General features: G+C 45.1%; 4 protein-coding genes and 1 long non-coding RNA gene across 13 annotated transcripts in view; 2 read left to right on the forward strand and 3 right to left on the reverse strand.

Annotated features, from left to right (window-relative positions):
- hdac11 (histone deacetylase 11) overlaps positions 1 to 26,137 on the forward strand; it is a 400,302-nt gene that overhangs the window by 85,622 nt on the left and 288,543 nt on the right. The gene's annotated exons all lie outside the window — the stretch shown is intronic.
- Positions 1 to 26,137, reverse strand: part of LOC142879789 (uncharacterized) — a 143,081-nt gene that overhangs the window by 72,227 nt on the left and 44,717 nt on the right. The window lies entirely within an intron of this gene.
- Positions 726 to 10,323, reverse strand: wnt7aa (wingless-type MMTV integration site family, member 7Aa). Its single transcript, XM_076013254.1, has 4 exons — positions 9,645 to 10,323; positions 9,144 to 9,370; positions 6,227 to 6,498; positions 726 to 2,577 (listed from the first exon to the last, which is right to left on the reverse strand). Exons 1-4 carry the CDS (start codon positions 9,713 to 9,715, stop codon positions 2,095 to 2,097), a joined length of 1,053 nt encoding a protein of 350 aa, XP_075869369.1. The 5' UTR covers positions 9,716 to 10,323; the 3' UTR covers positions 726 to 2,094.
- Positions 15,529 to 24,001, reverse strand: ptpdc1a (protein tyrosine phosphatase domain containing 1a). Of its 4 annotated transcripts, XM_076013323.1 has the most exons (11): positions 23,692 to 24,001; positions 21,922 to 22,017; positions 21,037 to 21,208; positions 20,647 to 20,727; positions 20,405 to 20,523; positions 19,171 to 19,308; positions 18,785 to 19,019; positions 17,962 to 18,703; positions 17,035 to 17,220; positions 16,560 to 16,670; positions 15,529 to 16,444 (listed from the first exon to the last, which is right to left on the reverse strand). In XM_076013323.1, exons 2-11 carry the CDS (start codon positions 22,007 to 22,009, stop codon positions 16,331 to 16,333), a joined length of 1,986 nt encoding a protein of 661 aa, XP_075869438.1. In that variant the 5' UTR covers positions 22,010 to 22,017; positions 23,692 to 24,001; the 3' UTR covers positions 15,529 to 16,330. The 4 variants fall into 4 exon arrangements, with proteins under 4 accessions (XP_075869438.1, XP_075869436.1, XP_075869435.1 ...); XM_076013321.1 differs by having other exon boundaries at positions 17,977 to 19,019; XM_076013320.1 differs by having other exon boundaries at positions 17,962 to 19,019.
- barx1 (BARX homeobox 1) overlaps positions 25,827 to 26,137 on the forward strand; it is a 214,368-nt gene continuing 214,057 nt past the window's right edge. The window contains exon 1 of one of the 2 annotated variants that reach the window (XM_076013258.1): positions 25,827 to 26,137. This exon is cut by the window's right edge and continues 525 nt beyond it. The gene's annotated coding sequence lies outside the window, so the exon portion shown is untranslated. The other variant, XM_076013257.1, reaches the window with a different exon arrangement.

The following is a 26,137-nucleotide window of genomic DNA, read 5'->3' on the forward strand; positions in this document are numbered from 1 at the left end:
GATTTCAACTTTCAAAGCAAAACAGACATAAATGACAGAGCCCTCGAAGAGGTGAATTGAAAACAAGGTATTTGTTAAATACTTTGGTTAACTTTTAGTAGGTGGTGAAACTTAGATCACCAAGTAAAAATGTTGTATCATACTTTTGGCACCTATTTTCTTTAAAAAAAAATGCATTATAGTGTGTGTGAGTATGTGGGACAATGCTGAATAAGTGACAAATGAAATATTCAAACACTTTACTGACTGCTAAATGTATTTATCATAAAGAGGAAATGATACAAGTTCTTGCAGTCTAAAAGAGGGGCATTTTACCTCATACAAGGGCCAGTTGGTGTAAGTCTGAGGGTAAATCCTTGTGGTCAGTACACACTGTTAGAAGTTTTTTAGTTACTTGATTTGTAAGCACATATATTTTTAAGTGTTTTTATTACTCGTGTCATTCTATTATAAATGATGGATTGAGAGTTTGGGTTAGTCTCTCCTGGCCTTAATCCACCACTTACACAGATGAATTGTGTTTATGCATTACTCACTAGTGGGCATAAATGGAGGAATTATGCTTCATACGTGATGAATGAAATGTATACAGTAACGCTTAATCAACTGCTGAAACGGTGCACTTTTTTTCCATAGTGGTGTTACCAATAAAAGAAATATCCAAGTTAACCGACAGGCATTCAGGTTGTGAGTGACACAAACAATAACACAACTTTAAAACGCACTGGTTGAGCAGTTTGACACGTCTGCTTCCACTTTAATTCAGCTCAAAATGAAAAGGTTCAAGGGAACGAGACGTGGAATGTGGAGAGTAAACAATAAAACCATGGCTACCTGTTAGCATATCTGGGGGGCGGGGGGGAACGGCTCCACATGACAAAGCTCAACGTGGTTCCACCCTTCACTCAGGGTGTAGCAGCTGGAGTCTGGAAGTGAAGGGGCGCCTCCACAGAGGGAGCAAGGCACGTTCAATTAACATTACATATCACAGTACAACGTTTTTCAGTTTGACCTCAATATATTCTGCTGTTGAAGAAAAAGGCACAATTTAAAAAGCAACGTTTTAGTTTAGTGGGTGGTTTCCTCTTCCACTCAGTAACTGACCAGTGAGACACTAGAGGGAGACTACCTTACAAAGAGACAGAAAATAAATAGAAAAAAAACCAAAAAAAACACTTGAATTAAAAAAAATAATTTCTTAATAAAATATATTCTCTCAACCAACATCTAGCAAAAAAAAAAAAAAGTCTGGAGGCACACATTTCCTCATGGCGGTCGCTAACGGCTTAACTCAAGGAGTTAAACAGCTGCTGAGACACAAACGTTTTCCAGACAACTAGCAGCAAAGTGGATTTGGGGAGAGAGGAGAAACATTTAGGAGAGAATGCAGCCCGGGATCAGTAGTCTTAGAAGATTTTTTTAGTTGGCTTGACATACGTAAAAAAAAAAAAAAGACCCTCGAGTCAAATATGGCATTTACTTTTTACTCATTCAGTTACAGCTCCAGTGTGTCTGAGACAAAAAAAAAAAAAAAAGGCTTTTAAGTGCACTTGAATATCTTGATAAACTGACTTGATGAACAATGACGAGAGGGCTGTAAAAACACATCAGTAGTTTTTGTTAGGTTTTTTTGTTGTTGTTGTTGGTTTGTTTGTTGGTTTGTTTTCCTATTCAATAAATTAAAATGAAAGTTCAGGAGAGAGAAAGAAAAAAAAAAGACTGAGAGAGAAAAAAAACAACCACGGCCTGATGTGAATAACATCAGACCTGCTGGCCTCAGCCCGAGGCACAAAACAGTTCCAAGATATCTTCCGAAAAAAAATATATACACACAAAAACTGTAGTCCACAGGTAAAGTCCAGTGTAATAGCAGATGTCCATTGGCATCGGTATCATCAACACACATTAGAGGAAGCGGTCAGCGTGACTCCAAGCAGGAGAGGCCGTCAGTGTCCGTCCGTCCGTCCGTCTCCTGCTTCTGCTCGATGCTCCCATCGGCACACGTTACAATCCCCTGTGTGTTCTTCTGTTGTGTTGTTTCTCCTGCGTTGTCGCCCTCAAACCCGTCCGCGCAACAGGGTCGAATAAATATTTCTATTTACAGGTGTACACCTCGGTCCTCTCGCTGCAGGTGTTGCACTTGACGTAGCAGCACCAAAAGAACTTGCAGTTGCACTGCCAGACCCGCGAGTACTGGTGGGTGTTGTAGCCTCGGCCGCAGCACATCAGGTCGCAGCTGTTGGGCTGCAGCGCCGCCGTCTTGTTGCACAGGCGGCCGTGCGTGCCGGCGCTGCCCGTCAGCGGGTCGGCCTCGCAGTAGTTGGGCGAGCGCTCGATGTAGACCAGCTCCGTGTCCAGGGGCTTGCGGTACGAGTGCGGCTTCTTGATCTTCAGGAAGGTGGGCCGCTTGGTGCGACTGGCTCGCACCGGCTCCACGTGCACCGCCTGGTTGTACCTGTCCTTGAGCACGAAGCCCAGCTGGCGGAACTTGGGCAGCGTGGTCCAGCAGGTCTTGGTGGTGCAGGACCCCGACACGCCGTGGCACTTGCACTCCAGCCGCATGCCCTTCTCCAAGACCTGCGGAGCAGCCAGGGGGAAGAGCTGCGGGTTACTTTATTGGAGCCCAGATCTTATCTCGCCTCCGTCTGACGCGTTGCCGTTTGGAATGTGCCAACAACAAGGGCTCAAATTCTCAGCTACTAAACTTTTCTGTTTGTTTGTTGCCGTCTGTCTCTGTCTGTCCGTAATGAGCGGGTATGACACACGACTGGGGAGAAATATTCAGCCTGACATATTGCATGAATAGTTCAACAGGTTGAGACAAAAGTTTTCTTGCATTCCAAATGAATGTAAGCATTCCTGAGCTCCCAGAGCGGCTACAGTGCGTTACCCCGTGGCTAGTGGCTGCCGAGCTGCTCCACTCTCACACAAGGGCCGAACCCAGAGGAGCAAAATCGGCCTCTTTCTAGAGGAATTGCATCGTTGAAAACATCTGGACCAGGCGTGGGCAAACTACGGCCCCGGGGGCCATATGCAGCCTGCTAAAGCTTTTTAATCCGGCCCGCCAAACTTGGAGGAATGATATCAATAGTCAGTCAGTCAGTCAGTCAGTCATCAAACAGCTGTATTTCCTCCATGTTTGCAGTGTTTCCAGAGTCATTTCAATAAAGAGCTAAACACCCTGCTGGTCCTAGGAGGTTCTAGGTGGTTCTAAGAGCTAAACACCCTGCTGGTTCTGGGAGGTTCTAGGTGGTTCTAAGAGCTAAACACCCTGGTGGTTCTAGGAGGTTCTAGGTGGTTCTGGATGGTTCTCAGAGCTAAACACCCTGCTGGTTCTAGGAGGTTCTGAGAGCTAAACACCATGCTGGTTCTAGGAGGTTCTAAGAGCTAAACACCCTGCTTGTCCTAGGAGGTTCTAGGTGGTTCTAAGAGCTAAACACCCTGGTGGTTCTAGGAGGTTCTGAGAGCTAAACACCATGCTGGTTCTAGGAGGTTCTAGGTGGTTCTAAGAGCTAAACACCCTGGTGGTCCTAGGAGGTTCTAGGTGGTTCTAAGAGCTAAACACCCTGGTGGTGCTAGGAGGTTCTAGGTGGTTGTGGATGGTTCTGAGAGCTAAACACCCTGCTGGATCTAGGAGGTTCTGAAAGCTAAACACCATGCTGGTTCTAGGTGGTTCTAAGAGCTAAACACCCTGCTGGTCCTAGGAGGGTCTAGGTGGTTGTGGATGGTTCTGAGAGCTAAACACCCTGCTGGTCCTAGGAGGTTCTAGGTTGTTTCCTCCTATGAGGTGGCTCACCAAGACAGTCCATCCAAGAGTTTGCCCAGGCCTGGTCTAACGTCTAAAGTCACCAGTGCAAAAACCTTTTGCATTTTTCAAACTTTTATAGAGGAGTGGGACAGGATGCATCGTGGGAAATTCATCTCATGTAAAGGTCAAATCAAGCAGTGTGTCAAATAGATCAAACACAACTGCTGCATAATGCTGCAGTCTGTGGAGAAAATCAAACTGCTGTCGGTCGAGTCGGACAAATCAACCCTGGTGATTTCAGAGTGGAGTCATCGGCCTCGCCGCAGATGACGCTCGGAGACGAGCTCTAAACACGGTGCTAATGTGGAGAGACGGCCAGCGTCTCTTCCTGGCTGTCCAGGGATCGAGTGACTCTCTCGAGGCCATGAATTGGACGGATGCTGAATGAATGTACGTTTCCAGTGGTAACTAGAGACAGTGGTGGCTCTGTCACCACCACACCGTGGCCCAACCCAGAGAAGTGTTTGCAGAACCACCTCAACACGTGGATCCAAGCAAACGCCTGAAACAAGCCGACAGCTGTTTGCATCCTCTCCTGTTATTGACTGGTACACTGCACTTGTTTGGCTTTAGTTTTGCAACCCCTCCATGTGCTCATAATATACTCATTTATATCTGATTTTTATTCAAACATTCTTTGAATCACCAAGCGGGAGAGGCACCTTGAATTTCATCAATGAATCGCTATCAAGGATTGCGATTCATTTTGCTGGGACGGAGCCGAGGGCAGAGACTCTCTGAGCTCCCCAGGAGGGAGGGGGGAGGGGGGGGGCTGAATGACATCAGCCGACTCACCTTCCCTTTCAGCAGGTGGGAACCCTGGCTGGCATTAGACAAGTCTCTTAATTATTCCATTGCGACGTGGCCTCAGACTTTGTGGAGTCTTGCGGGGTAATTGTCAAACACCTTGGATGCACGCAGCTTAGCTGAGTTGGGTCACGTCCCCCCCGCCCCCCTGAACCCTGCCGAGTCGAGCGGGATGAGATGCCGGCGGCACTAATAGTGTTTGCCCAGCAGAGAGCCCCCCCTAAGCCCTTTGTTGCCTCTGTTACACTCGTGTTTATTCTTCTCAAGAATCCAAAACCTGGCACTTGAAACGCAGCAACATCATCTCCAATTTAACATGAAAAGTCTTAGCAAAATAATTATAGAGGTGCGTGTGGGTAGGTATATATTAAGAGATTCACACCATGTATCACGCTGTGGCTGGTGGCAGACCTCAGTTATTCATCCTTCATCCAGGGATCAGAGTGTTGCTCCTCGCTGCTACAGTGCGACTACAATCTGTCACTGTGCCACTGACATGAAGCCAACATCCTTCCAGCCATCTTTCACGTATCTTTTCAACACCGCTAGTCAGTGGGCAGGCTCGTATCTACACAATGAAACTGAAATGTGCGACGAAAAAAAAAAAAAAACACAGATTGGAAATATATGTTTTGTAAGAGAAAAATACATCTTTTTTTTTGTTGCGGTGGACAACAATACAATACAATACAATACAATACAGTGCACACAAAGTGTGCGTAAACGCACTTCAAAGTGCCCTTAAAAATCTTTCCACTCTCAAGATAACTCCATGAATGAGGGTTGTGAATGTAGGACTGCTAGCGCTTGTATGTATGTGATGTTCAGCTCGTCATACCACTGACTGCCATCATTGTGGTTGAGATGCTTCACTCTGGTTTGTCTCCTGTGTTTTCAATGGTGCTACTTGACGATGTGGACACCTGAAGTATATTATGGGATATGCAGGTACTCCCCAGAAAATTAGAATATCCTGAAAAGGTTGTAGTATTTCTGCAATTCAACTTAAAAGGTGAATTTAACATATTATATAAATATAATATAATATAATGTAAATAATATACAAATCAATATATTTCAAGTTTTTTATTTCTTTGGATTTTGCTGATCAAGTCTTGCAGCTTAAAAAAAACAAAAAAAAACAAAAACTCAAATTAGAAAAATTCAGAAAATTAGAATGTTACATAAAGTCAAATCTTTATGAAAATCTGACAACAAGGAACTTCATGAGACGTCAATTTGCGTGGAACGGCTCAATAAAATGTGTTGCTTACATCTTTCATGTTAAATTGCCAAAATAAAACAACTGTTACTGGATATTCTCATTGTTCTGGTGGTACCTGTGGTGTGGGAAGGTAATGGGAACTATTGACAGACGCTGCATTGACTCTCTCACATCGCTCCCAGTGATGTGTGTGTTCACACAGCGACAGGGACCTGACCCCGAGGTGTTCATTTGATCAACTTCAATATCAATAACTATCATTATCATAACGTCAATATGCATGCACCGGCTGCCGCGACAAGCACACACTTGTCAGTGTGTCGAGTCGTTCCCCCCCCGGACTTTTCTCCCAAGACAAAAGTTTGAATGCAAAACAGCAAACGTACCTTGCGTCCGACTTCGTTGTTGTGTAAATTCATGAGCCTGCGGGCATTCAGCTTGATCTCGCGCTCGTCCACAAACTCCTTGGAGAAGACCAGGCCGTGGTGGACGTCGGCAGAGCAGCCGCCCCATTTCCAGCCCTCGTCCTGGTTGTAGAAGCCCTGCTTGTCTTTGTCGCAGCCGCAGCCGCTCAGACTGCCCTGGGTGCAGGCGGCCGTCACCGCGTGGGCCACCCCGGCGGCGATGATGGCGTAGGTGAACGCTGCCTCCTTGCTGCCTGCATGCAGCAATGAGGAAGGAGATTTGTTGTTTTTTTTAATCGCGATGCCGACAACGGGATTCACTATTTCAGGTCCTGTCAAGCCTCCTTAAATACCAAGCATAGCAGCATCAAACCAAATCATAAAAAAAAAAATACGGCAGCAAAAGCCAAGTGCAATTCATTAATCAGGCTCCCCTCAAAGAGATAAACGGCAATAAATTGAATGTTGGATGACATTTAATGAAGTAACGTGGACGGGAAGAAGGTGCCGTGCAGGGAAGTCGCTCGCTTCCTCTGTGTTGAGCACGTGGGACACCCTCAGAGAAGCAGCAGTGTTGTTCGCCGTTCCAGGGGAGTAAATTCACTTGCTCGGAAATCAACTGCCGTGTCTCTGCACATTCAATTCATTTTTGGAGAAATTAAAAAGGGTTTTCTTTTTTAAAATAAAAAAAAAAAGAGAGAGAGAAAGAAAAAGAAAAGAAAGAAAAAATCTTGCGGGAGATAACACATGAATGTTTAGGCTTGGTTCTTGGCCCTTGTCCCAGCTGCTGTCACACTGGGAAGCGTCCCGTGGAGGTGAATGTGAGGGGCATGCAAAGACTCCCTTCAGGGGTGAATTCCCATCCCAGAGCTTCAGACCAACTTGTTTATTATCTTTATTATTATCATTACCAATACATAGAGAACGTTTCCTGCTGTAGCGCACGTGGACCCATCCAAAAAAATACACCAGTACAGTCTGACGATCATGAAACCTTTAGAAAGGGTCCAGGGTTGCTTCCACACTGAGGTGTGTGTGCCAGAGCTGCCACCTGAGTCTTAGTTGCCGGGATAAAAGTCACTAATGGGGGAAAAATAGAGGGACAAAGACCTTTCTAGGATGTTGAGTGTGGTGATGTGTGTTGGGGACACACATCACCACACTCACAGCCAGAGGCAGAGGCAGCATCTGCATATCAAGTTTACTAAGAGATGCTTTAATCAAAGTACGCAGATAACGTTTGCACACGAGCCTTGGATCAGTGCGTCGCAGTAACAATGCTGCTGATGGATGTAAAGTAAAGAAAAAAAGGAAAAGAAAAAGAAAAAGGAAGAGGAAAGAGAGAGAACCAGCCTGTGGGAAAAGGCAGTGTTGATGAAGCAGAATGAGGTGGACTGGGTGGAGGGCAGGTGGCCTCGTTCTCCCCTTGGAACTCTTCCTGCCACCGCGGGAGCACAGTGTGCAGCGCTGAGCTGAGCTGAGCTGAGCTGAGCTGAGCTCCACCTAAATCTGGCCTAAAGCGGCGGCCTAACATCCCAGCACAGTGAACGCTGCCTGCCAAGGGCTGCAGATCCTGCCGGTAAATTTTCAGTAGAAAACTACTTGTCTGAACTTGAAGGCTTTTCTCGGGGATTCGCAGTATTTCATGAGCAGCTCAGACAGAGCGCTGAGTCTCCTCTGCAGGAATGGCGAGCGCGTGTCTTCAACGCGCTCGCCGATGGCAGCGGCAGCGGCAGCGACCGCCGGTCGCGTCCATCACGTCTGGGCGTTGACGAATCACACAACCTGCAGGCGAACCCGCCTGGAGCTCGCATGAGCCGCAGCTCCTTCAACCATCTCGGCCCACCGGAAGGAACACACACACCAGGCCGGCGTGGAGAGACCGCGTGCGGCGATCAGGCGTCAATGAAAGAAGGGCTGCGACGTCGGGGGGTTGGGGGGGTGGGGTGTTGGGGGGGCAGTTAATCCTTCAATGATCGTCGTCCACATCTCTGCCTCCGACACCGTGACACCAGAGAGGACGGTGCAATGCAGGCAGAGGGACGAGCAGGGGGCCAAGTGTGTGTGTGTGTGTGTGTGTTGACGCCCCCCCCCCCCCCCCCCCCCAGCAGATGTAGTGAGTCAGAGAATCAGACTAACAGACATTTGCCAAAGTGTTGTAGGTTGAGTACCTCAGAGGAATGTCTCTCTCTCTCACCCTCTCTCTCTCCCTCTCTCTCGCTCCCTCTCTCTCTCTCTCACCTTCTCTCTCTCTCTCTCTCTCACCCTCTCTCTCTCCCTCTCTCTCGCTCCCTCTCTCTCTCTCTCTCTCCCTCTCTCTCACTTTCCCCCTCTTCCTTCAGCTGAGGGTATGAGGGGTATGAGGGTATCAATCGTCCTAAATGCTTTCATGACTGCATGCACGGTGAACTCGATATTAACCAAACATGACGCGTTATCTTCATGGTTGCGGCACATTGAACAAGTTGCTGGTATGCTTCAGTTTAAACAGTCTCTCTGGACCAGGACAGCAGCTCAAACTGCCCGCATGACTTTCTCTCACTCTCTCACTCTCTCTCTTTCTTTTTTTTCTCGGTTTCTTAGTGTTGGAGCAACGGAAAGAAGCAACAGGTAGAAGAAGAGGAGGAAGAAGAAGCCTTTATTAATTCCACATTGGGGAAATTTGCATGACAGCAACAATACAGTAGAAAAGATGGAGATTGTATTGATTAAAAAGAAGAAAAAAAGAAATAAAATCAAATATTTATAGACTACAAAGGAACAAACAAGATATTCACATTATAAAGAAGAAGAAGAAGAAGAAGAAGAAGAAGAAGAAGAAGAAGAAGAAGAAGAAGGAGGAGGAGGAGGAGGAGGAGAAGGAGGAGAGGAAGGAGGGGGAGGAGGTGCAGCAACGTACCCACTCTGAGTTCCCTGCCGAACACGGTCCTCTCGCCCAGTGCCGAGCAGTTCCAGCGGCCGTGTCGGAACTGGAACTGGCACTCGTTGATGCCCATCTGAACTCCCTCCCCGATCACGATGAAGGCGTCGGGGCGGCTCTGACAGATGGTCCTCTGCCGGGGGGCCAGCCCGGGGATTTTGTTGCAGATGATGCTGGCGCCCAGCGCCACCACCGACGACAGACCCCTGCGCGTGGACCACGGCAAAGCGGCGGTGAAATAATAATAATAATAATAATAATAATAATAATAATAATAATAATAATAGCAGCGTGTTTCCTGCTGGGAACATCTCTCTGCTTTGACTGCAGCTCCATGCAGATGAGCTGACAGTCAGCGTCAGTCGTAGTTCCACAGTTCAACTCAACAACACCGGATGAAGTACTAGTACTAGTATTAGTATTAGTACTAGTACTAGTATTAGTACTAGTATTTGGAAGTATTTGGAAGTATTTTCTCACCCGATTTTCACGTAGAGCACCCCGAGGCTCAGGAACAAGTGGAAGATCCAGCGCCGCGTCTTCCTGCTCATGGTGCTCGAGCTCGCCAAGCGTGTGTGTGTGTGTGTGTGTGTGTGTGTGTGTGTGTGTGTGTGTCAGTGCTCGGCCCTCGGTGCTCTAGCGATTCCCCGCAGGTCGTCCAGGTGTTCCAGGTGTTCCGGGCTGCTGCGCGCGGCGGCACTCGAGCTCCTCGACGAGCTCCTCGAGACAAACCGGAGATGCTCTCCTCGCGCTGAGCTCATCTGGTCCCGTGGCGGCGCTGCGCACGAGCATTGCGTGTCTCCAGGTGGACGGCGCAGCGACTGACTGATGATCGCTGCGTGTTGGGGTGGTTGGAGTGTGTGTCTGTGTGTGTCTGTGTGTGTGTGTGTGTGTGTCTGTGTCTGTGTGTCTGTGTGTGTGTGTGTGTGTGTGTGTGTGTGTGTGTGTGGCTGCGCACCTATCTGGTCCAGATAGGGCGTGTTCTGCAGAGGATCTGCCTTCTTTGCTCAGCCCGCGGGTGCGCGTCCGAGTGCGCGCATCCAGCCAGCCAGCCAGCCAGCCAGTGCGCAGTCGGTGCGCCACTGACGCACTTTTCCCATCATCGTCGCTTCAAGTCCGGACAAACTTCAAAACGTTTCCGTCTTGTCGAGGTTTTCTCTACAGCCACGAACGTCTCCTTCCACCCCGGCCACGCGCTGCCAGTCTAAAGTGTGGACACACCTTCTCATGCCATGTTGTTTATCTTTACAACTTTCTACACTGCAGACAAGATACTGAAGACATCAAATATATGGGCAATATATATATATATATATAATTATGCAGCAAAGGAAAAACACGTTCAATAACTAAATGTGATTTTTATGAAAGGTGGCTATTTTGAAGAATTTCTATGTAAAAGTGTTTTGAGTTATTTGACACTTTGTGTTTCCTCCATAAGTCCATGTGTGTTCATACGGAGTTCTGATGCCTTCAGTGAGAACCTGCAGTGTCAACAGTCACGAGAAGAGGAAAGACCAAGATTCAATTCCCAGAGTGCAAACTTTTGACTGCTGGTGTTGATAATTGCATTCTGGCGCCTCTTCAGTGAGACGTGAGTGCTGACATCTGATGGCTTGATGCAGGTGAACTCCACTGCAGACACTGCGACGTTGCCCTTTGGATTGATACACTTCAGTTTATTAGCTTTATTTCTCTAGCGCCTCTGTTTTAAGTCATTGTATTATCACGCCTGTTGAATGAGAGATAATGCCTAAAATTGGTCCGTTTTAATCCTACCGGGAGATGACGACAAATGACCCATACAGACGAACCCACGAGGATAATAAACTTTATAGATGATCGAAAAAATATTTTTGATGGAATATCGAACTCTCAATTGACAGTTTGCATGGCGCGCTTGCATACAGGACGTTCCAAGTGAAATACCACTGACGCCATCTACTGGGATACGTTTGTAACTACATGTGTAAAAGCGCAGGCTGTTTAAATTCCTACTACCAACACTGGGAGTTTTAGTGACCCGACGCCACACAATAACGTTGTAATTACGAAGCTCGCGATTTATGACGGCTCAATTCTGACATGTTCAATTTTAAACGTGCACATTTTCACGCCTTTTCGTGGCTTGTTAACTCAGCCAGAAAGAAAATCTCAACTACATGTAGTTTAAAGTTTTTTTTAAAAAATGCCACATTTCCTAAACATTTCATTTAAAAACAATGCCTTTAAAATGTGCTCAATCAAAAGGCATCACCATCTCAATATACTGAAGAAATCCACCAAAGCTGTAACTATATATTACCCAACAGAACTTTATTTGCATTGAACAAAGTCAAAGAAGAAACAGTGAACATATGAACAGAATATTTAAGACAACAGAAGACGCTTTAATGTCCAAACTGAAGAGAATGTCCCTCCGCAGGGAAGGCAATAGATTGTATAGTCATCTCCTCAACAGGGAAACAAATCACGCCCCTCTTGACTATACAATCTACTACCTCACCCTGCACGACAAGGACGGCTCTGGCTGGAGAAACCCTCTCCGTCTGCGCAGAGACCGGTCAGATGATGAGTGCTTGGCACTTTGAGAAAGACAGTAGGCTGAATAGTTATCTCCCAGTGTGGGTGTGACCCTAAAACTATACAACCTACTACCTCAGCCCACAGTGCAAACAAAAGACTTCTCCTGCATTCCACAGAGAGCTTCAGTCACCAGCCAACCACCAGCCGCAGAGGAACCCCCTTGGCTGCTGCCAGCTCCTCGGCTCCTCCCCTTTCACCTTGGTAGGTATGGAAGAATAAAGTCACATGAATTAAACTGGTGCATAAAGATACATTAAAATCCCAACTTTTATCATTTGGAAAATAAAAAAAAAAGTCTCAAATCTGCAACAATCAAGCAAAAAAAAAAAAAAAAAATCATGTTTATATTATGGCTTATAAGGGCTAATAACTACCAGGTGCAAACCAGTGGTACCTAAAAAAGATAATGACCGTGTGCCAATCAAGGTCAACGACAACATACAGATGTTCAAACATCTGTTCAAACACAAATGAAAATGCTGACACAGCAGGTAGAATCCCATCGAGGAAAGAGGAGAAGCATTAAACTCAATATAGGGCATATAGGGACAAATTAAGATTGGACCTTTCACCTGACCGATAGCTGAGCATCAGAACACTTTGTTCAACCTGTCTGCAAACAACTTGAGTTTGGTCAAACGAAAACATGTTGCTTTAATGTCAATTGAAAATGAAGCAAAGCAAAGTTGCAACCACACCAGTGTCTTTGCAGCCTCACCAGGGTGTTTAAGCTCTTTATTGACAATGACTCTGAAAACATGGATGAAATACAACTATTTTATGACTGACTACTAATATAATTTGTTTTAAGTCCGGCGGGCCGGATTAAAAAGCTTAACAGGCCGCATATGGCCCCCGGGCTGTAGTTTGCCCATGCCTGAGTCGAGTAGCATCAAAAACAATACAGTGTTCAATTAAGTTTCAGGACCTTGGACAGCTGCAGCATTTTTTTTTGTAAATTCAAATTATATAATGTCCAAACATGCATCCATAGGCATTCACATTTATTGCATTGATGATTTTTTTTTCTTTCTTTTTTTTTTATCAGTATGTAGGATATATTTTTGACAGCAATATTATGATTGAAAAAATAAAAATAAACTCAAAAAAGTTCACAGGATGGTCACAATCCAAAATATTCAGCTCTTATTTATTGTTTGGCCACAGACGACTGTCCTGTTTACTGCAGTGATACACGCCCACAATGCTCTCCAGTGCACTTATGATGGTGGAAGGACTTTGTAGTATGGCTACGAGCAATTATCAGCCAATCGTTGGGCACCTCAGTCCATGACAGAGCATTTTAACCAAATGTTGGCTTTTTGTTTGTTTAGTCAAAAGCCTTTATGGAGTCTTGTCAGGGAGTCAACGCAAATTGGTTTCCATAAAGTAAAGAGCTGAGGACGTTGACCTTTGAGAAAATAAAAAAAAAAAACAGTGGCACTTAAAATTCATACTTACAGGCTGAATGAGAAAACTTCATTTCACAAAAAAATGCTTCCTGAAAAGTATCGACTATAGACTATATTATGTTACTCTGGGTTTTTTTTTTTTGGTTTGTTTGTTTGTTTCGTTTTAAATATAATCTCTGCTTTGTTGACAATCTTCCGTGTTTTAAGATTAAAAGACACTTTAGTACCGACTAAGCCCGGACAATAGCTTGCTGTCGATGTCTTATCGGGCGGAACCAAATGTGTTTGTTCACTGTCTAGTACAGCTGCCCAAGACGTTTTTCCTCAGTTCCAGGAAGAACAGCCGGTATATCTGAACCACAATATTAAGTCTTACCCCAGGCGGCTCAGTTCAAACGCAGTTCCTTCGCGCTTCCAGCCGAACTCACACATTATCTGTGACTTCGGAGTTGCTGTCGGCGTCCAATTCTTTTTTTTTTTTTCCTCCGCAAGCACAGAGACGCTTCACTATTTTTATTTTAAACTTAGCCGAGTCTTAAATCCGTCAAGACGTTTAGATTATCTACGAGAAGAACACTTTGGTCTTTAGCCGCTCTGAAAATGAACTCTTTAATGTAGGTTCTTACCGAACAGAACTGAGATTGGGCCTTTGGAATTCTAGACGAACTATTCTCTCCTTTTAAGTGCGCCGAGAGCAGAAGCGTCACTCCTTCAGCAAGCCTGCGAGGCTACTGCAGCTAGCAAGCTAGAATCATTAGACAACATGACGAGAGGGGCGACAGCTACAACACGCCACCCATAAACGGCAGACTTCTTTCAAATATTCGGCCATAAAACTAACAAAACAATAATCAGGAGGCGCTTTTTGTACAGTTTATTCTTTTTTAATCTAGCGAGCCTTCAACTCAAGTGTTTAGCCCCAGCGAGCTAACCAGCGGCTAGCAGCACGTTACCAGCATGCTGCTGTGCAATAAAGCTGACCTCGCTATCAAAGCACAACATTTAGGTTTCCTACAAAAACAACACGCCGGGCCTGAAGTGCGCCGTTTAGCAGAAGACGCTCGTGTGTAAATGGCTACTGACGCAGTGTAAAAGTAAAGAGTATCCGAGTCAACCCACCTGTCTGCCATGTCGGACAGCTTCTCCACCCTCCCTCAGCTCAGCCTGCCGCTTCTGCTGCTGCTTCTTCTTCCTGCTTCACAGTGCCGTTCGCAAAGAACTCCGCATGCACAAGACCGCCCCCTTATGCTTGGGAGGACTTCATAAGCAATAATAAATGACTAGAATATACATTTTTTTTTTATTTATCATTATTATTTTTTTTAGATAATGGTCATCCAGTTCGAGGGTCCGGTGGTGTATGATAGACTTGGTTTCAGACCACATTCAAAGGGTCTGGCCTCGGACTCAGAGGCACTTTTACTGGGTCTGGTCTCGGTCTCGGTCTGGACAGCCTGGGGATTTTTGAACCAGACCAGTCAAGACTCAGCCAACACTTGCAATGAGGTGATAATAAGAGAAAAGAATCCAGCTGTTGCTGTTTTACTCTCTGTTAGTGACACCCTGCCTGTCTTATTCCGAGTTCATTGATTTATTTTTTTTTAATTTATTTTTTAAAAATTTGATAAAAAGTTGTACAAAGTACAAAGTTGTTTTTATGAAAATGGTTCAAAATAGTTGTCAAAGAAGCAAAATGTTGATTAAAAGACACCTTGCTAAAAAAAAAAAAAAAAAAAAAAAAAAAAAGAAGAGATGTTGCTGTTTGATTTAGGAGCAAAAAAGTTAGGCTTAAAAAAAAGATACTGGTCCTTTATTTTTTCTGTTTAGTTCGATACATAAAGTCTCGGTCTGGTCTCGATCTTCTCTAGTCTTGATGACGTCTTGGTCTCGGTCGGTGCCTTCTGGACTACAACACTGGATCCAAGCATAGAGCTAGCTTCAAACTGGCAAGAGACGTTACCACACTGATGGGGAAACATTTTCAGAAGAAATCGTTCCGGGTGTTTTACCACTGTCACGCGTTTGAATGATGAACGACAATCTGGATTTAGGAATTTCAACCAAATAATGCAAAGTAAAAAAAAAAATTAAAGCCAAACCTGGCAGTAAGTTGTGTTTATTTCTACAAGAGGTAAATGTATAATAAGTAACAGTTAGAAAAAATAGTGCGTGTTGGAAGTGCACACAATAAATAAATGACGTTAAGTGATCTGATTAGCAGATCTCCATTTTAGCGCACAAGCTGAAACACACATGTAAGGTGAGAACAGAGCTCTGATTCACCTCAGTCTCACACACACACACACACACACACACACACACACACACACACACACACACACACACACACACACACACACACACACACACACACACACACACACACACACACACAAAGTGTTGTACAGGGCAGCATGACGGTAGACAGGCCTGGCAGAGGCATCAAAGTTGAGGCAAACATTTTGCTGAATGCAAAAGCTGGAGGCCGACTGCCTCGCTGGCGTTTGGTTGCAGGTTATCAAGGACATGAAAGTGATTGTGATCTGTGGGTTTCCGCAGTAACATGACATTCACCACAGTTTGCATTTGACACTAAAGTAAAATGCCAAACTTCTTCGATCAAAAACAGCCACTTCCCCCCCATTCCCCCTCCCATTGGAGTAAGGTTTGAAGCAAACTGATTATCAAATAAAACATTAGAATAAATAAATAAGACATTGTAGCAGCTGTTGCACAGTGTAAAAAAAAAAAGAAGAATCTTTTGGTTTTTAAATACATTCTCCCCACCTGACGCAGCTTTTACAGCCCGGTTAACCATTTAAATAACATGAGACTAACATGAGAACACGTCTCAACCATTGCACCTACACTAACAGACACGAAAAGCGACGCAAACATCCTTCACGTAGAGATTACAGTCGGCAAAATCAAAGCTTTGAAACTGAGCAGTGCAGTGGCACGTGACGAGAATGGCAGTGCTTGTCGTCTATAAAGAGCTTCTGAGAGAGAAAATAAATGCTCGACCCGTCAAACGTTTGCCGCCTTCTCTTCTTGAAAGATGAAAGATTTGCAGCAGCGTCTGATACAAGGCATTGGCTTTAGAAACAGTAATGCCCGGAAATGAGAGGCTGACCCCTTGGTCCTTGTGCCTGAGTGGTTGAAGCAGGTTCAGGACTCAGCAGCCTCCTGAGCAGCTCTGAGGAACAGCTCGTGGAGTACAGGACTCAGGATTGCTTGAAGTGTTGCGTACAAGGACTCGTTCTTGACCAATGGAGCTTCAGTCTGAGCGAGAGGGAAGCAAAGGGAAGCACACCCATGAATACAAGGCACGCTTGTTGCATCTGTGTGGTTTGATTGATTGATTGAATTTTTTTTTTTTTTTTTTTTTTTTGCTCACCTTAGTGAACACCTTTATTGTTTGGTTGAGAAAGTTGGTCTCCACTTCTTTGGGCATTGGCAAGAGATGAGCGGCGCAGTCGAGGATGCACAGCAGAGTCAGTCTGTGTCCCTGTCAGAGGACCAGAGATGCTCCATCAACCCATGCATTCTTTTTCTATATTCTGCAATCACAGTCACGTAAGTGCAGGGGCTTCCTATCCTTTTTGTACTGAGCAATAAAATGAAAATGGAAGCAGGTGTATGAGGTGCCTCTCTATACACCTTGTCTGTGTCCTGTGTCCCACTGACTCAGCGTGGTAAAGTTAAAATGCACCTTTTTTTTCTCTCCAAGCGAAAAGCCGAGTGTGCAGGAAATCCCCAAACTCTCCTCTGCTGTTTGCAATCAGCATCTGGCTGTCTGCACTGCTCAAGTGAAAGCCTGCTCACTACACTTACTAAGTGGAAAGAAAATGCACAGTGTTTCACCCAGTTACCTTCTCCAGCGAGTCCAGACTGCTCTGCGCGCTGACCTTCTTCTCGCTGAGGGCCTTGATGTCCTCCCTGCTGATGACGGGCTCCTTGAGTTGTTCCAGCCACGACCACATGAGACTGGACAGGACCAGCGGGTCCCTCTCCCTGCTCAGCCTCTCCCAGGCTCCCTCTCTGGAGTTCAGCTCCGTCTGCACGGCCACAAACACACAGGGAGGAAACAATAAAAGCAGGCTTACCGAAAGACTCAAGATGTTAATGAGTTCTCTGATTGTGGGAGACATCAGGATGTTAACGAATGCGAGTACAAAAAAAAACAAGTCGTCTCTATCCTGCATTTTCAGTTGAATGGTTTCATGGAAGTGCGTTTAATATTCTTTGAACACAAATAATTTGATTTCATTTCAACTATTCCAGCTTGAGGATGGGCAATAGGGCACTTTTTCCCATCTATTCATCATCATCACCATCCACCAATCCATCTATCCATCCCTCCATCCATCTATAATCTATCCCTCATCCATCTATCATCTATCCATCCCTCCACCTATCTATCATCTATCATCCCTCCATCTATCATCCATCTATCTATCATCTATCCATCCCTCCATCCATCTATCTATCCATCCCTCCATCCATCTATCCATCCCTCCACCTATCTATCATCTATCCATCCCTCCACCTATCTATCATCTATCATCCCTCCATCTATCATCCATCTATCTATCATCTATCCATCCCTCCATCCATCTATCTATCCATCCATCTATCATCTATCCATCCCTCTATAATCCATCCATCCTTCCATTCCATCATCTATCCATCCCTCCATCCGTCTATCATCTTTCCATCCCTCCATCTATAATCTATCCATCCATCCATCCATCCATCCATCTATCTATCATCCATCCATCTTTCAAGGTGTGTCCTACCTGCCACAGTGACACCTTGGAGTGCAGCTCCTGGCCCACCAGCTCCTGGCCCACCAGCTCCATGGCCAGAGCTTTGGCCACATGCAGACGTCTGCTCTCTGGCGAGAGCTCCGCCTCCAGGGTGATGAAAGGAACCTCGGTGGTGGCGACCAGCAGGGCGTCCAGCCGACGGAGCGCTCTGCCGCCGTCGCAGCGAGACCTCCGTCCCTGCTCGGACACGTCGTCGTCTGAAGACGACCTCTGACGGCCCTCCAGCATGTGGTTCCTCAAGAAGGTGGCTCTGGTTTCCTGTGGAAGACGGCTGGCGCCCCCCAGTGGGGGACAGTGGGCCACTCTGAGGAGGTCGCTGGTGGCGAGGCTGCCGTGGGACAGAGAGTGGTGGCCGTGGCGTCCCATTGGCCGGGGGTTTTCCAGAAGGTACCGCGGTGGTCTGAGTTTGTGGAGGTGGGAATCGCTGTAGCTGAAGCCTCTGCTGCAGGAGAGCGAGCATCTCAGGGGGCTTTCCAGATTCTGCCTCCTCCACAGAGGGTCCAGCTCGTTGTCGCTGATGAGAAGCTGGTCGTGCAGAGGTTTGGGCTGCAGGCCGTTGGGGCTGAGAGGCCGAGGTGAACACGACCGAGTGGGGATCCCTTTCCCCCGCATCTCTTTGCCGAGCTGCTGGATGGCCTGCTGGGACACAGTCTTCTCCACCTCGGCCGTGAGGTCGGGGACCTCCACCCACTCCTCCTCCATCGCCGCCTGCCTGTTGGCCGCGATGTCAATCAGGAGCCTGCACACCAGCTGCACGATCTTTGGCACGTTCTTCATTCGCCGGGCCTCGTACCCGTGCAAGAGGTGGCGCTGCCGGGCCAGGTACTGCGACAAGGTGACGGCGCTGGCCTTGGGCTCGGCGCAGGAGAAGATGCTTCGCAGGGGGACGAGGAACTGGGCAAACTCCCTGACGCAGAGCAGCTGCCCTCTGGTCTGGATGGAGTTGGGTCTCTTGGCCCGCACGAAGAGGATGGCTTTGTCAGCACTCATCCAGGAGGTGAAGACCAGGTAGCAGGCCAGCAGCACACCTGCCAGACACAGATGCTCTGGTCACAAGGTGGAAAACTGAAGACGGATGAGTGACGTGCACATCGATATTCTCATCAATTTATTGATCGCAAATAAGAGGAACATTTTTGCATCGACAGTTTTAAGAAAAAAATATCTGGTTCTGCGGACCTGTTCTTCCAAGACCAGCGTGGCAGTGGACGGCCAGCTTCCCCTCTTGGACAGCAAACGACATGACCTTGACCATGTCCAGGATTGTCATCAAGGACGCCACACCGTAATCCTTCCAGCCAAAGTTGTAGTAATAAACTGAGTCGCACAAAGAAAGAGGCACAACGACGTCAGAGCTGTTCCTTCATTTGTAGTTTTATTATGTATTTCTATACCTGTGAAACGTGATGTCAAGCCACTGTCTAAAGGTTTGACGACGATCATCAACATCAGGGTTTAGAAGTGAAAACGGATTGAAGACATAGAAGAAGGCAAACCTGCCGCTCTAGCGGGAAAACATTTTTCTGTTGAATGTGCCTGCAGTTTGATGAGGTGACCTGGGAATAAGCCCACAGGGACCTCGTTAGGAGGAACCATGAAAACAGTGCTGACTGACATCAGGTGGAATCCCTCGGTGTTCACTGCGTTACCAGGGAACACAGGGAATGAGTCTGACACCAAACACTCACCTCACGCTCGGTGAGCATACGTCTCTAATGTATGAAAGAGGATTAGGGCCAGAAGAAGAACAAAAATATTACAGGAAGGAGATTTTTTGTTTTTAAACTTTCCATGTCAAGATTTCAGTTGAAATTTCGTGAATAAAGTCGAAGTAAACAGGCAAAAGTGGAAGACCTCCACTAGGCTTGTGCGCAGAGCCTTCGACTTTGTTGTCAACATTTCGACTTTAATCTTGGAAATTCAATTTTATTTACGTTGATTTTTAATCGAAAGTTTGACTTTAATCACAAAATTTCGACCTTATTCTCAAAATCTTTTAATTATTCTCGGATTTCGACTTTAATCACAAACAAATTTTTTAATCTTAGTCGTGAATGTTGACTTTATTCTTGAAATTTCAACGTCATTCCTGAAATTTCAACGTTATTCTCGGAATTTCGACTTTAATCACGAAATTTTAACTTTATTCTCAAAATTTCAACTTTATTCTCGGAATTTCAAATTTAATCAGGAAACTTCGACTTTAATCTTGAAATTTCCACCGTAATCACAAAATTTTGACGTTATTCTCGAAATTTCGATTTTATTCACAAAATCTCAACTTCAGGTTTGAAATGGAAAGTTGAAAAAAAAAAAAAAACCTCTTTCTTCATATTTCTTTTTCTTCTTGTGGCCCTAATTCTCTTCCGTACTAATGGCCTGGAATTCATCCCCGGGAAGTAGAGAAACTCACTGTCTGCCTCCATGAAGGTCTCGGGCCTGTAGGTGAAGCCGCTCTCCTGCTCCAGCGGGTTGCCACAGCTGGCGTGCTCTCCAGGCCGCTGCAGGTTGATGATGGTCTTCAAGCCGCACCTGCTCACAGTGACAGGGCACCGTTGGAGTAAGGGTGGAAACACGTCACATATAGAAACATAGAAACATATGGCTTTAAGTTCAGTGAGTGGTTTAATATGTGGAAGACAGAGGCTACAGCACCTTCGGAACTGCTCGATGATACTATATTTCTCTATGATTTCAGTCGAAGGCCTTGCCATAGCTAGCAAGTTGTCAGTAATCCTGGAGGGGAAGAATGTGACATTAAAACTGAGTTTCATGCAGCAAAGTATGAAAAAAAGTCACTATTCTTAAATAAATACATTCCTAAATAAATACATAAATAGGTTTGAACAAGACAACAGACACACTGCAGTTTAGATTTCGCTGGGATAAAAAAAAAACAACAACTTACAGAAATAAAGAAGAAAAACACATCCTGCCATTACTTCCACTGCTTCTACTGCCCTGACCTCAGATCTCCACTGCTCCAGCAGACTACAGGAGACGATCGCTGGGTGAAAAGTCACACTGGGTGTAGTAAAGACCTACCAGGACGAGTAGAGTCCTTTCACCGCTTGCTCCTCGTCGCTCCAGCGAGAGGGGTTTTCATATTTACAGGCTCTCCCACCGCAGGCCATGGAGCACTGCATGTGGCCGGGGATGACGTGCCTCAGGGTTTCTCCCATCTTGGTGTATTTTGCTGTGGGCACCCGTGCGTGTGCTGCAGCTGCAACAAACAAAGGGCGATCCAATGGAATAAGAATAGGAACTCCTTTCTTTATGGCACATTGGGGACATAACGATTAGTGGCAGCTGCTTCTAAATGAGAGGACAGTTCACCATGCTGCTTTCACACAGGGCCATATATACGTGCTGATGTACAGTTCTGATTAATTTTTTTTAGGTGTGTTTAAAGTAAAACACATCTAATTATTTTCACCTAAATTAAACACAACTGGAATCCAATGGATGTGCTCTTAAATTAACATTGTAATAATCACTTTTTTTAATTTTATTTTTTACATCTAAATAAACCAAAGGCACTAAGTACGTCTTTGTCAACCTGTAATGGGGACAAGGTTTTTGAAGCCTGCCAAACGTTTAAGTAGCAAGCAGCCAGAAATGTAATAGACTTCATTTCTTAAAATCATGGCAAAATTGTGATTTTTACTTCACCATTTGACTCAAAGTGTAGGGTTAAAAAAAAACAGCTATTCCGAAGATATTGCAAACTAAAAAAAGTTCCTTCATTGTATTTATAAAGAGTGCAAAATGCTTGGTTTCTAAATGTTCTCCCCTCCCCAACAACATATTTAAGATATACAAAAAAAAACTTTGTCATTAAATAAATTCAACCAAAAAGCCTGTTTGCTGTCATTTTGCTGATGTAATAAAAAGCAGACAAGTGAGGACAGTAAATCTCATCTCTCCTACCTGTCTCCATCTCTCTGCTGATGGCTCCACCGCGGGCTGCACTCACAGAGTAAGGCAAGTCGCTCAGTATGCTGACACCAGCTGCCATGGCAGGGACTGAAAGGTTGGAACAAACATTGTGTGTGAAAAAAAAAAAAAGATGGTGAAGGGGGAAAAAAAAAAAAAAAAAAACCAAACAGGTTCCAACAGAGAGTTGGCTTGTGCTGACAAGCGACTCTCGAGCTGCGCACACAAATGAGATGAGGTGTGCGAGCAGCAAGGTAACCCGGGGGGGGCGGGGGATGCAAAGCGAGCGCATCACATCGCCAGGTTGGTGCGTTGGTGTGACCGCTGCACCTCTGTCAGCAGGTGGGAGTGACCTAGAAGCAGCCGAGGTGCTGAGTTACAAACTGTAGTGACATCAGTGACACCCAGACACACCCGTGCAGAGTAACGGCTCCTGTGCCATTACACTCGACTTGCATTGCATGTCCTTTCAATCCGTCTGGAGGCACAAGCTGGAAATGTTCTCATCGTATTGGATCAATGAGGCTTTTTATTTGTTGCATTTTTTTTTTAGGCCGTACTGTGCGACTGCTGAACACTGCATCTGATTTGTGCAGCCAGATATCGGTATTGTATCTCACAGATAACCCAGAGTGTCTCTTTTGACTCTGGGAGCTACTGTTCCTCACATTACACTCTGCAGCTCTAATGATCTTTGCCCTTGTGCAAACTGGTGGAGCAGGAGTGAAACTCTGCACCTCACTGTGGCACATTAACAATTGAACAGGGTTTCTGCTCCGCACACACATCTTTCAAGACGCTGACTTTTGCTTTGTGTCTTCCTTTGACACTGGATTTATTTGATGACTTTAATAGCTTGACATTACACAGAAGGAAAGTTGTTCACCTTTTCACACTACTTTCTTGAAGAAAAATTTAAAAAAAATCATGACCTTTAACGTGTGTAAAATATGTCAAATAAACATTTTGGAAAGAAACAAGAATAATAACAGTTTAGTTTTTAATTAATTGCGTTGAATAATGAATGCATAGTCCATAGATAGGTAGACAGATCATTTGTCAACATAGAATCTATATGTAAGACTGACTTTTTTAAAAATGAGTCAAATTCTATCTAAGATAGCTACAGTATGCACAGCAAATAAATCTTAGTCAATTGAAAACAAGCGTAATTATATAGTAGATAAGAAAAATAATTGAAATTTGATTTATTGTATTATGGGTAGAGCTACAGTTCCACTAACGTTTTGTTACGCTTTGCTAGAATACAGTGACACAAATAAACAGTCTAGTTATTACAATAGCTCACATTGTTTCACTTGAAATTGGAGTTAAATAACAGGTGCTTTAATAGACACAAAGTGTAATTGACCAAAGTAATGTTGGGTCAATATTTTTTGTTGCACTCTCATGGAAGTGGTGTTGTTTCTTACTAAGCTATTACAATTCGAAACGAATAGAATCGAATATAAAAAACAATTTCTCATCGCCCTAACAGCCAGTTAGCGTTAGTGCGTGATTTAATTGATCTGATTTGTGGCTCGCATCACCTTAATATCGCGTTTAGTTATCAAAACTCGGTGCGGTCTCAAAATATACTTCGACTAACGAGTAATGCTGCTCTTAAGTTCAACTCGAGTCCGTAACGTAACGTCAAGTCGTGCAGTGAGTCAGTAGTCTGGTGTTGATGCTGCTGTTGAGCCTAGTGAGCACTGGCTAGCAGTTAGCCGCTCAGCTCAGCGGAGGGCTAGAGGCCTAGCTCACCGTGTTCCCGTCGTCTCAGTCCGGCTGGGCTTCGTTAGTCGAACAACCTGTCTGGATCAGTCAAATCATCCTTTCAGAGCAGGTGCCGTCTTATCGGCAGCACCGCGGCACGTTTTCATTTTCTTAATCGGGCCCCATCATTAGGTGGGCTAAGTAAAGCTAGCCTTAGCCTACTTAGCATCCTGACGTGTTGTCATGTGGGTGTGCGGGAAGGAGCCTGTCGCGTCACGTGATCACGCACCGCCAACACCCCAAAAATATTCGATTATGGCGGCAGCATCTCGAACAAACGGCGTCTGTCCTGTTCCTCACGCACTGCCTCTGCGCGCGCGCGCGCGCGTGTGTGTGTCACAGTCACTTTACCACTTTAACGCAACAGAGAGGATGTCACACATCAATACACACCAACGCATCTTGGGTTTTAAATAACACATTTGACTAGATTAACACTATCGTCTGACGTTCAAAACAAATATAGTATTGGACATTTAGACAAAAACAACAATAATCATATATATTAAATAGAATAACGTGGTACTGTTTTCTTTTTACGGGATGGCATGAAAGTCCTCTACGAAGAGTGTCGTCACAGGTTAAACTTTCTTCTTTTAAATGTGTCATTCATTCATTCATTTTCCATACCCGCTTAGTCCCGAGCTCAGGGTCACGGGGGTCTGCTGGAGCCTATCCCAGCTGTCTTAGGGCGAAGGCAGGGGACACCCTGGACAAGTCGCCAGTTCATCGCAGGGCCTAAATGTGTCACACTGCTTGTAATATGGCTAATTATTTCTCCAGGACGGGACAGTTGTACTTGCAGATTTCCAACATGACCACCAGGGGGTAATATGCTCCAACAATGACGCTCGACAGAAAGACCCGAGATGGCAACACAGACGAAAAAAGAAACTAAAAAAAAAAAAAAGAAACTAAAAAAAAAAAAAAAAAATCAAATCGGAAATTATCCGTTTTTAGAGCAAGTTTTTAATTAATTCGCTGCAGATGAGACATATGAGGCCAATGCCTTAGAACTGCTTCTGATGAAAATATCCATCATCCATCCATGGTATATCCATCCATTCATCGTCTGCCGCCGGATTTTAATTTAAAAATGCAATTCCAAACTATTTCGGATTTATTGTTTCACCAAAAATATTTTTTTCAGCTTTTAAATATAATATCTGTGCTTTACGTAGCGTGTGTGATTCTTTGGTAACCATATATTTTAAACAAAGCAAATGCTGCCTGTTTCTCTGCTTTCTCTTGTTTCTTTAAACTTCTAGCACGTTAAAAAAAAAAAAAAAAAAAAAAAACAGAAGAAGAAGAAGAAAATATTCTTGTCTCTTTGACTGCTTAGTGATAGTTTGGTTCCTTTTTTGCATGAGTATTATGCGCTAGACTTTATCGTGTTCAATGCCTTTCACCTCCGGCCTCGCTTCTCTTGTGTCATTTTAAAGATACGTTTCAAACTGAATTAAATCTTCAATGGCTTAAACCTAAACAGGTCACACACACTTTGAATTAATAGATGGATAGATAAGTACGTAAATAAATAAATACATTTGAAGGTTTTATCAGGCACCCTCCGATATGCAGTTATGCGCTGTGAGAGATACTTTGTTGTATGAACCCCCCCCCCCCCCCCCAAAAAAAAAACAAAAAAAATCCATACATTAAAATGTCTTCTTTTTTTTCTTTTTTCTTTTTTATGTTTTCTGGGGTTTTTTTTTCTTTTTTTTTCAAATGGCAATTTGTTTTGTTTTGTTTTTGTACATTTTTTGTTTATGCCTTCAGGTGAGAATTGTCCCATCCCCGCGCCGCTACAGCTCGTCCAGGCCTTGCACGCCGTCATAACATCGTGACGCGTCCTGATCTTGCGGACGCCGAAATAATCGTGGACTTTGAACCATCGCAAGACTTTGGAGATTTCACTTCTTCACACATCTCCCGATGACTTCGTTGGCATCACATGTTGTGGTCCGGACGCTGCAGTGGCACCGCAGGGCTCGCTGACAAGTCAAGATCATGGACATATAATAGGCCCAGGCGTGCCCCCATCTGATAACACGAAATGAACAATAAACCCGATCAAGATGACTTTGCTCACACCGCGTGCGGCTCGCCTCCGTCAGGGGCTCACAACCCTCCAAACCTATCCTTCCTGTGCTGCATTGAACGTCTGTCCTTTAAGCTCCTTATTTTCTTCCCTTTTGCATATAAATCCAAGCAGTCCGCGCGAGCCTTTGCATGGGCTCAGCGAAGGCGCCGAGCAAACAAACCCAGCGGAGAGGTGGAGCCATGACGAGACTCATAAAAAACCCAGAGCTGATCCCTCAGCCACACTGCCAAGGTGACGCACTCGGCGGCTGAAATAGCTCCGACACACACACACACAAACACACACAGACTCTCATACACACTCATATTAATACATACACACACGCACACA

The sequence above is a fragment of the Nelusetta ayraudi genome, unplaced genomic scaffold (genome assembly GCF_046127955.1).
Source record: "Nelusetta ayraudi isolate G7.1 ecotype Tasmania unplaced genomic scaffold, CSIRO-AGI_Nayr_v1 ptg000146l, whole genome shotgun sequence".
NCBI classification, from domain to species: Eukaryota; Metazoa; Chordata; class Actinopteri; order Tetraodontiformes; family Monacanthidae; genus Nelusetta; species Nelusetta ayraudi.

Excerpts from the sequence above, each read along its gene's own strand:
- wnt7aa (XM_076013254.1), bottom strand. The coding sequence starts at position 9,715 with ATGAGCAGGAAGACGCGGCGCTGGATCTTCCACTTGTTCCTGAGCCTC. Across the intron at positions 9,371-9,644 it reads GTGCTCTACGTGAAAATCGG|GGGTCTGTCGTCGGTGGTGG; the intron begins GTGAGAAAATAC and ends GTCCACGCGCAG. Across the intron at positions 2,578-6,226 it reads ACAACGAAGTCGGACGCAAG|GTCTTGGAGAAGGGCATGCG; the intron begins GTACGTTTGCTG and ends GCTGCTCCGCAG.
- ptpdc1a (XM_076013320.1), bottom strand. The coding sequence starts at position 22,009 with ATGGCAGCTGGTGTCAGCATACTGAGCGACTTGCCTTACTCTGTGAGT. Across the intron at positions 17,221-17,961 it reads CCAAGGTGTCACTGTGGCAG|ACGGAGCTGAACTCCAGAGA; the intron begins GTAGGACACACC and ends GTGGCCGTGCAG. Across the intron at positions 16,445-16,559 it reads CAATAAAGGTGTTCACTAAG|ACTGAAGCTCCATTGGTCAA; the intron begins GTGAGCAAAAAA and ends CCTCTCGCTCAG.